General features: G+C 34.2%; 1 protein-coding gene across 5 annotated transcripts in view; it reads left to right on the plus strand.

Moving 5' to 3' along the window:
* The first annotated feature begins 4,049 nt into the window (after window positions 1-4,049).
* LOC122242368 (uncharacterized) overlaps window positions 4,050-10,976 on the plus strand; it is an 8,000-nt gene continuing 1,073 nt past the window's right edge. Inside the window, exons 1-12 of one of the 5 annotated variants that reach the window (XM_042999666.2) lie at window positions 4,050-4,159; window positions 5,294-5,342; window positions 5,776-5,905; window positions 6,230-6,343; window positions 7,101-7,211; window positions 7,529-7,650; window positions 7,941-8,076; window positions 8,333-8,526; window positions 8,978-9,030; window positions 9,179-9,370; window positions 10,057-10,156; window positions 10,400-10,976. The exon at window positions 10,400-10,976 is cut by the window's right edge and continues 1,073 nt beyond it. In XM_042999666.2, the coding sequence (XP_042855600.2) occupies window positions 5,300-5,342; window positions 5,776-5,905; window positions 6,230-6,343; window positions 7,101-7,211; window positions 7,529-7,650; window positions 7,941-8,076; window positions 8,333-8,526; window positions 8,978-9,030; window positions 9,179-9,370; window positions 10,057-10,156; window positions 10,400-10,509 (1,305 nt within the window). In that variant the 5' untranslated portion in view covers window positions 4,050-4,159; window positions 5,294-5,299 and the 3' untranslated portion in view covers window positions 10,510-10,976. The other 4 variants (XM_042999669.2, XM_086540636.1, XM_042999667.2 and 1 more) reach the window with 4 other exon arrangements.

Raw genomic sequence — 10,976 nt, forward strand, 5'->3', positions numbered from 1 at the left:
AACAATCAGTTCAGTTCAGACAGATTTGCGAAGACGTCGCTTCGCCCAGGCTATATGCACGAGGCAACAATGATGATGGTAATAATGACAATGATAATGATAATGATGATGACGACAACGATTAAAATAATAACGATAATCATTAAAACGGTAACGGTGATGATAATGAAAATAAGAATAAATATAATGATACAAGTGTTGATAACAATACTAATGATAATAATAATAGTATTAATAACGATAACGATAAGAATAGTTATGATAACTACAGCAATAATGATGTTGATAACAATAGTGAAGACAACAGGATGACAATTATAATGAGGATAAAAATTATGATTGTAACAATAACAATATCAATGATTATAATAATGATAATAAAAATAACAATAACCTTAATGATAATGATGATAATAACAGTAATTATAACAGTAATGATTGTTATGATAATAATGATATTGATTAATATCATTGTTATCATTAATATCATCATCATTATCCTCATCACTATTATGGCAATTACCATCGTAATAATGATGATAATGATAAAGATAATTACTATTGTCATGTTAGAAATCTAATTATTTAACTATTGATACCACTGTGCTTATCATTATGACATCAATATCATCAGCAGCATTTTTGTTATCATGTGCAATGACCATTAGATATTGCTATTATTGTTGTTATTAGTTATTAATATTACTGTTATCATCATTATCACTATTATTGCTTTCATCATTATCATTGTCATCATCACCGCCACCATTATGATCAATATCATTATAAATACCATGATTTTATCATCATATTTTTTCATTATCTTTATAATAAGAGTATTATTGTTATCATTACTATTATCATTACCATCATTATCATCATTAATGTTGCTGTTGACATCATCATCATCATTTCTATGATTATCATCACCAATATCATAATATTTAGTATTACTAGTTTGATAATTACCACCGTGGCCATATCTACTGTCGATTCTGAAATTGTTGTAAAAAAAATACACAATGTTGAAAGATGAGACGGTAATTTCGAAATCCTCCTTAATATCATCTTCTGGATTATGGAGGAACAGGAGAAGGTATACAAGAGGGCAATGAGGAAAGAAAGAAAGAAAGAAAGAAAGAAAGAAGAAAAAAAACAGGCCAGGTGAACGGAAACTAAGGTATTTAAAGTCAGGTCGAACGGTGGGATGAGTAGTTGGCAGTAGGTAACGGCTTGAGAATGTGAGAAGCGAGGGGATTTTCAGCAGAGAAGATAAGCTGTAAGGCTTGGAATCGGTTACCCTGTTTGTAAAAGAGGATTCCGCATGTTTAGGTGTACATCAGTCGAAGGAAAGACATTGCTTGCTGCAGACTATTCCATCCAACGACCCGTGCCTCACTGAAGGTGTTGTTAGCGTGCTTCCTGATATAGTGTACTTGTACTAGGAAGCACGCTGGTCTTTCCAAAGCGCTTATCACAGGATTAACAAGGAGTGGCATAGGTGCCAAACCGAATCGGAGGGAGGACAGGTGTGGACCAGGTTGCGCCGGAGAGAAGGACAGACTAAGAAGTGACAGGCGAGGGGTCTCTCTAAGACAGCGTTTCCCAAACTGCGGTGCTGAAATCAATAGTAGGGGGTACTTCAGATGCCTTCATGTCGGTAAAATATGAGAAACTAGTTGTACATTAGCAACAACGAAATACCAATAATGTATGGATGATTGATTACCCGGGTTCTCTTATTAAATTTTCTTCAATAAAAAATATTGACAGGTGCTTTTAGTTCTGAGGACTCATCAAAATTAATGATCAAGCAGTGCACTTCAGTTTCCTTTATCTTCTAGTAATTAAATCTTAATCAGAGTCAATTAAGGTGTGCTGGATTCCCTGCGTCTCTGACTACAGGGAATGCTAGGGTCGAAAAAAGGTTGGGAAACGCTGCTCCAAGAGAAGAGTCGTGGTAAAAGGTACAAGGAGAAGTGTATGTGCATCGGTTTCCTCTTGAAAAGGATAAATGGTCAGCAGAGCGATGGGCGGATGGAGGGAGAGAGGGAGTTCAGCTATTTCAAGAAAACCGGGGAGGGAGTAAGATTAGGGGTCTCAAGAACGTAGAAGGACGAATGGAGATGGAAGAAAGAACTTTAGACTCGATATGTTTTTGAAGATGTTGGCTAAGACTAGACAGAGAGATGACCCAATAGCAACGAATAGTCTGCTAATAGAAGCGTCCTTCAGAGAGAGAGAGAGAAAAAAAAAAAAAAAAAAAAAAAAAGACGAGGAAGACGTCAGACATGGGTAGACAAGGGAAGGAATTTTCTCTGAAGGAAAACAAGGACGTTACAGAGCAGGAACTTTGATGAACAGGGAATTAGACACCCAGACTTATCATGGACATGAAAGAGAGGCCTTCGAACAGCGGCGAAAGTGAACGACAAGAGTAGTGAAGGCCTGAGCCAGATGGGAAACAAGAGGACGCATCGTGGAGATATGGGGGAGATGGGTCTTGGGTAACTCATACAAGTGAAGGAATCGGGGGCTGATAACCTTGAATCTTTGGAAAATGTTAACCGCAGGGTAACCCGACGCTAATTGCATGAGATGTGTTTGCAATGTTTCCTCCTGAGTTACTGGTCGGGGAAACATAGATGGAAGTGCCATTCAACAGATCCTGTTGGTCTATTTGCAGGAAAAAAGCACGGTCAAGGACCAACACCGAGTTGCCTCTGTCAGAGGGGATTATGCTGACACCATCCTTACGCAGACTTTGTTATTACTATGTAATCATTGCCATCATTATGCTTATTATCACCACAACCATCATCATGATGATTGTCATATAATCATCATCAGTAGTGCATATCGTTGTACGCCTCAATGATGTTTCGAGGTTTACAGATTTTAATTAAAGATAAGTAAATAAGTGGTTCAGAAACATATCTCCCTCATAGACATCGTGGCGTGACGTCAGTGACATCGATATCATGTAGGAATGTCTACGATGAAACAAGATGACGTCATCAAGAACTGCCTCCTTGTCTATTATTCTACAAATAAAAATCCTTACCACTATCGCCATCATTATGATTATCATTGTTATCATTAATAGTAGGAGCAACAACAGCTGTTGAAGAAGTGGAAGTAATAATAATAGTAATAGTAGTAGGAGTACGAGGATTCATTGACAATCGCATATTTAAAAATTATATTTATTTTTCATCATATATCATACTTTCTTATGGAATATTCTATAGAATGTAAACATGAATTCATGTTTTTTGTCAGACTTGCCAGATTTCATCTGTTTTCAGATTCAAAACAATTAGTAATCCAGAACTTATGCGTTACCTTTGTTTGAATATACTTATACGATATATATATATATATATATATATATATATATATATATATATATATATATATTATTACTTATGTGTGTGTGTGCGTTTGCGTGTACGTGTGCGTGTGCGTGTGCGTGTGCGTGCGTGCTTGTGTATAAATAAATATATTGATGTATATAAATAAATAGATGCATATATATATATATATATATATATATATATATATATATATATGTGTGTGTGTGTGTGTGTGTGTGTGTGTGTGTGTGTGTACAAACATACATATATATGTATATACATATATATATAATATATATATATATATATATATATATATGTATATTATGTATATATATTATATATATACATATATATACATACATATATACATATATATATATTATATATATTATATATATATATATATATATATATATATATATATATATGTGTGTGTATATATGGGGGGGGATGGTGTATATGAGTATCTTACTATACAATATATAGTTCTTGAGCCTATTATTTTCTCTCTCTATTATTGCTACATTGGAGTTTTCATCTACGATTTTTTCCTGTTACGAAAGTAATGATAAATTTCAGCATCAATAGACGAGAGCCACAGAACACAGAAGTAGCACAAGACAACCACTTAATACACTAAAATTCATTATTTGGAGTTGTAGCTTCAAATAATTAGAATAACCTTGATCCCAAAATCGTACTTCCTTTCTCTACTAGTCATGTCCACGTCAAAAGAACTAGCGTAGGGAACTTCATTCCGATAAGGGTGCTTTTGTGCAAGTGGCTGCACTGATCAGCTGGTAAGTTGGGTAATTGTTTAATACACCTGTAGTGGCTTCTAAAACCCTTTTCTCGGAATTCTAATGGGTGTGGCTTATTCATAGACATTAGAAACTAGGTGAAATCTGCGATGCAAGGAATGTAGTTTGAAGTCCAACCCAATCTCGCCTCTGCATCTTTGCTCCACGCTACGATACGGTAAAGGACAGTAATCCCCCACCTCATATGATATAATAGTAATGATATACAGGTTCTATAGATATGACGATCATCAGACACAGGGACGACTACAAGTTCTATACCGCCAGAGGATATGTCATAGAGATATGTTGGGTTCTGTCGAATAGCGCCGAAGACCGCACCGTTCGAGAAATTGGTGATTGACGTGTAGCAGTATCTTCTAGATATTGCCAGTACGGTATTGATTGGGCATCCTAGGAATTACATTTTGATTCATTTGGTGCATTGGGATTCCGGTGATATGTGTTGTACTTATGTTGAGTATACTATTGCAGGGTAGTCTCTTACGTTTTGTGAACAGGAAGGTCTTATTGGTGACTGACCAGGGAGGCATTACTAATTAATGTGTTATTTCCTTCAGACGTCAGAGATAAGATAATGATTCGGGTATATATTATGTGGAGTTGGTGCTTGTAAGACACGTGGCTCTTTCAGACTCAGAGGTTAGCACAAGCAATTTTATTTACTTAGTAAAGGTAGTAAGGTTATTGGTTTTATAGAGCATTTTTTCTGGGAATGTTAGGTATTTTTATGTGTTTTAATGTTTTGTATCTCACCACACAGCATGTGTATTTTGATATTTACATAAAAAAATCTGCCATAATGTACTTAAATTTAGCCTAACACTATGAACTTTGATTATTTTAAACTCTCTATTATTCTTAAAACATTTTTATATATCATGTCATCCTCTAGAAGAAGAGTGGATACATGACACTGGAAGGTTATAGATTATCAAAGAGAACATAGTAATCAGAAAACATAGTCACCAAAAATATCACTTGCAGCTTAGAAATATGTTGTATTTATATCTATCTATCTTTACATTTTATTTGTTTCTTCTTCTTGTTTATAAATTAGGATCCAGTGTGTCATGTATATTTTTTTTTTACATTGAAATTTTATATTTTCAGATAAACATGAAGACACAGAGGAAAGTGACTACAGTAATTGTGGGTGCAGGTAAAGATAATTACATTTACTTGTTATTTTATTTTGTGCTACTACTACTAGACTACTATTACTACTGCTAGGTCACTATGTCTACTACTAGGCTACTACTACCACTACTACTATGCTGTTTAGATTTTTCTAGTAATATAATATTTTCCTGGAAAATGGGAACTAATAATACTGTTTGATAATGGGGCATGATTTTAAAGATGTATGTAATGTATGATAGTCTTACTCATACACAGCATTGCTAATTTTGGAAATATGCCCCTTTGATTATAATAAGTTAATAGAATTATAATAGTAAAATAAAAGACAGATAACACTACAAAAGATATTATATTTGGTTTATTGATTTTGATTTTGCAATTTCTTCCATGCACTGTACTGCATCCAACTGTATAGCAATCCAGTTTATTATTATTTATTTCTAAAACTCAAGGAAACAGGGGGCAAAATTATGCCAGATATGGAGAGGATTTCCCTGACTTGCTCCAGATCGTGGCTGTAGCTGAACCACGTCAGAACAGAAGGGAACTGATGCAAAAGAAGTTTTCTGTGCCCCAAGAGAGGTAAGGAAACGATAAGATTTTCATTTACGCTCACCGTGATATTCAATTGATTTCTCTTTTCTCATATGTATTTTCTTTTTTTCTTTTTTATCTATTATTGTACTTGTTAGAAGAAAGGGAATTGTGAAAGGTATATATGGCTGAAATATACTTGACAACCATTTAAAAATAGATTATTGAATATCAGGTAGAGAAGCATTTTATGATTGATATGTCAAATAGTTTTTTTTTTTTATTATTATGATTTGGTACAGGTATGTTACTTCTGATCCTGTAGACTAGTGTTAATATGAACTTATATTCCTCTTTTTCTCCTTGTTTAAGATGTTACAAAGACTGGGAAGACCTGGTGAAGGAACCCAAGCTTGCTGACTGTGCAATTGTTGCAACACAAGATCAGGATCATCTTAAACCTTCTGTAGCACTTGCCAAATTGGGGTATGAATATCTGTCTCAGTATTTGTCTCTCTCACTCTCTCTTCTCTTCTCTCTCTTCTCTTCTCTCTCTTCTCTCTCTTCTCTCTCTTCTCTCTCTTCTCTCTCTTCTCTCTCTCTCTTCTCTCTCTTCTCTCTCTTCTCTCTCTTCTCTCTCTCTCTCTCTCTCTCTCTCTCTCTCTCTTTCTCTCTCTCTCTCTCTCTCTCTCTCTCTCTCTCTCTCTCTCTCTCTCTCTTCTCTCTTCTCTCTCTCTCCTCTCTCTCCTCTCTTCTCTCTCTCTCTCTCTCTCTCTCTCTCTCTCTCTCTCTCTCTCTCTCTCTCTCTCTCTCTCTCTCTCTCTCTCTCTCTCTCTCTCTCTCTCTCTCTCTCTCTCTCTCTCTCTCTCTCTCTCTCTCTCTCTCTCTCTCTCTCTCTCTCTCCTCTCTCTCTCCCTCTCCCTCTCCCTCTCCCTCTCCCTCTCCCTCTCCCTTTCCCTCTCTTTCTCCCTCTCCCTCTCTTTCTCCCTCTCCCTCTCCCACCTTTCCCTTTTTCTCCCTCTCCCTAACCCCCTCCCACTCTCTCACTTTTTTCATTAATTTTGTTCAAGGTTATTATATAACATGCCTGATATGTAGGAAGCCTGTGATAAATTGTAAACATTCATTTTTGGGAAAAATACTTGATCAAAAGAAATTTCATCAGCAGTTATTCATATATTTACTTATATAAATCCAAAAGAAGTAATGGATGTTATTAAATATTTGATATTTCTTTTTCTAGCTATCATATACTATTGGAGAAACCAATGGCTGTGACAGAGGAAGATTGCCGAGCTATCTATGAGGCTTGTCAAGAGGCTGGTGTGATGTTGGCTGTGTGTCATGTGCTCAGGTAATGTAAACTATGTATAGTTTTTATGTATGGATGTTTATTTGAATGTATGTGTATATGTTTGTGTGCATACGTACATATATTTATATTTATATGTATATAGATAGATAGATAGATAGAAAGTTGTAGAGATATGAATATTTATCCAAAAATAATAGGTTTTGAATCTCATATTTGTGGAAGGGAAATATATGCTTGTGTGTAGATAAATGTAATAGTGTCTTTTCAAGTATAAAGCAAAAAAGTATAAGGTTTAAATCACAATGATGATGAAGTTAATATATTTTAATGAAGTTAATATTGTTCCTTTGTTAAAGGTATCATCCACCAGCAAGGAAATTAAAAGAACTGATAGATTCAGGTTTGATAGGAGAAGTGGTCAACATTAATCACACAGAACCTGTGGGTTATTGGCACTTTGCGCACTCCTTTGTAAGAGGTCAGTACTCTGATGATGCCTAGCAAGTGGAAATCTGTTGGACATATTTTCATGTTTATAGTATGTTTTGGTGTATTGAATAAATATTCTGTTCAATAAGTTTTTCACTTCTGCTAAAAAAAATTTCTCTTCCATTATTTTGCTTGTGAATTAAGACACTTCGTTTAAGCATTTTTTGTTCTCATATTGGTAGAAGCCTTTAGTTGTAAGTTGTAACAAAAGCATTATATTTTTCTTTGTTAAAAATAGAAATGATATGAAATGTAATAGACCTTATGAATATTCTACAGGAAATTGGCATAATTCGAAAGACAGCACATTTTCCCTCTTAGCAAAATGTTGTCATGATGTTGACCTCATTGCATATTGGATGGGGAATAAGAAGTGCGTCAAGCTGTCATCATTTGGTTCTTTACACCATTTCAGGTGTGTTAGCTTTAATTTTGGGGGAAAGCTATATTCCAAGTCATTCCTTATTTGTTTTTCATCATAGATGAAAATAATAAGTTATTTCTTTGAAATTTCCAAATGTCTTCTCTGTCATTATTTGGTGTTAAACATATTTACTGTTGTTTCCACCATGTCATTGTGCTGTTGTTCTACAAAAAAAATATTTAGTCAAATACCACAGTTCTTTTGAGTGAAATTTCTCCAGTTTATATTTCAAACTTGCTTTCATCAGAAAGGAGAAAAAGCCAGCAGGTGGAGGTACAAGATGCCTTCAGTGTCCCATCGAAGAAAAGTGTCCATATTCGGCCAAGAAAATCTACCTGGACCCAGCACCAACCAAGCCGCGTTGGCCCATGAGTCCTGTCTGTGACATAGAGGATGGTCCTGGAGGCTATCTGGCCAACTTGACCAAGGCCATTGAAACAGGTTTGATAAATAATTGTGATATTTTGTGTGTTAAAAATAGGTAGAAATAAGGGCTAGCTACATGTTATGGAAGTTGCTAAAGTTATTTTAAAAATATATGGGCATTGAATGTGCCTATGAATTATAAGTCTGTATATGTTACTAATTTATGAGATGGAATTAGTTTAAAGTCTGATTTATACCAACAAGTATGATGCATTAAAATCATCTTATATGTTTTAAAGAAATGTTGTATCTTCTTTTTTTACACTAGATTTACCAATCTTGTGATTATTAAAAACATGCTTATCAGTTAATGTCACTATAGCAATAGCAAATGTATTGAGTGCGTTGGTAAAAATTAAATAGCAGGAAAAATAAGAAAAAATAAGTAACTTTTAATTAATGCTTATTCATGATATGTATAATTTCTATATAGATTTTTGTTTTACAAATATTTCATTGGTTTCAGGACCATATGGGAAATGCGTGTATGAAGTTGACAATGATGTTTGTGACAATCAGGTACTTTCCTGTTTTGTTCTTATTGTTGTTTATTGCTTTTTTGGTGTATAGATATACTCTAAAACTGAAAATGGTAATAGCTTTCATTTCATAAATTGCTTTGTGAAATGATGAATGTATTAATCAGCACTTAAATCCCCTCTCATAGGTGGTGAACTTCGAATTCAGTGATGGAGCAACGGCAACACTCACCATGATTGCCTTCACAGAACACCTGTGCTCAAGGAAGGCAATTGTATATGGAACACATGGACAGTTAACTTGGGATGAATCCAAAGGGCATTTTGTGGAACACTACGACTTCCTTTCACAAACTACGAGCATCCATAAGAGTGATGATGTAAGTTTAACTTTAGGTCTTATGAATAATGGTTAAAATCGTGACAGAAACAAAAGCAGGGATAGAAAATATAGAAAACTTCATGAATGGGTAGGAAAGATAATTGTAGTTAGGTAAAAATTGATTAAATTACTTACCAGAGATAAGAAGCATCACTTTCTGTTTGAAAGTAAGTATTGTTATCTTTTGTTGGACTAAGATTAACCCAATTAGGCCATTAAATCTACTAGATTGCACATACGCTACTGTGCTTGAATCTGTTAAGCATTTCAAGATTGTCATTATCATCATCAGAAAAGTTGATGAGTATAGACTTAAGAACCAAATAGGGATGTTAAGTTGATTAATTTTTTGAGCTGGAACATTCCATCATTGATTAAAGGTTTATATATAGATTATCAGTTATTTTATAATGGTGTCTTTCATGTTAGTAAATAGATTTCACACTTTCTATTGTTCAATTATTATATAGAACTAAGTGGGCATTGACAGACACGGCATAACATTTTGAAATGCTGTTCGCCACACAGATAGTGTTGTTCTAAATTATTAATTCTAGCCTTATATGTTGCATTTTAAGAATGAAAGCTCTACAAAAATGTATAGTAGAACTCATTGTCATAATCTGATGTTCATATACTCTACTGTATAAACAAAGTAAATATAATACACAACTTTCTTTTCAGCCTATTCCAATGAATTGGGGACATGGAGGTGCAGACTATTTTTTAATGAAAAGTTTTGTAAATGCAGTTGCAGCAGGAGACAAGGAATGTATTTTATCTGGTAAGTCCAAGACATCTCTATCCATTATGAATATAGCATGATTACAAATGTAGTAGGTGGTTTTATAAGATGATAGACTATAAATGTAAGGAAAAAATACAATGTATAATGTGCACCTTAAACAAAACTCAAAGGAAAACAGCGAGTACTTTGCACTTACCAAAGCAATATACCATGTTAGGAGGAAAACTAAAAGTTTAGTTTATTATAATTTACTCAGCTTTGGCCTCCCATATATTGCAGGTCCAAAAGTGTCTTTGGAAACCCATCTTCTAACGTTTGCAGCAGAGGAGTCTAGGCTTTCAGGTGCTGTTGTGAGGCCTAGTGAAGATCCGAGATGGTCAGTGAACTAGCTGCAAGTTGAAGAATTGTGCTTGCATGGTGAAGACAGATTAGAGTGCGAAACCAAATTGTGAAGGTTTTCTGCATACCATTATGTTTTTGTTTGTCAGTTTAGTGAGGGTAAACACGCAATGACGTTGGCTGCACAGGGTATTGGTTAAGAATAAAGGACATTTGAAATATGTTCATATGTTAATACATATGATGGTTACTAAATGTAGTTTTAGAAATCATTATTTTCTTAAAATTACTACTTTTTATTGATACACAATTATCACAAGCAGGAAATTCCATTATATTAAGAATATAAAGATACACAAGCAATCAAAATATCAAGCTGTTCAAGTTTTAAAATCCTCAGTTATTTGAAATTGGGAATATAAAACTATTTGAATTTCTGATAATGCCAATAGAAGAGATAGCTTCAACTTTTTCTTGATGATTTTTTATTTATCAATACTGAGAGAAGAGCTTCATT

This window comes from Penaeus japonicus, unplaced genomic scaffold, assembly GCF_977035675.1.
Source record: "Penaeus japonicus unplaced genomic scaffold, GWHDUDI00000001_assembly GWHDUDI00000010, whole genome shotgun sequence".
In the NCBI taxonomy this organism is placed as follows: Eukaryota; Metazoa; Arthropoda; class Malacostraca; order Decapoda; family Penaeidae; genus Penaeus; species Penaeus japonicus.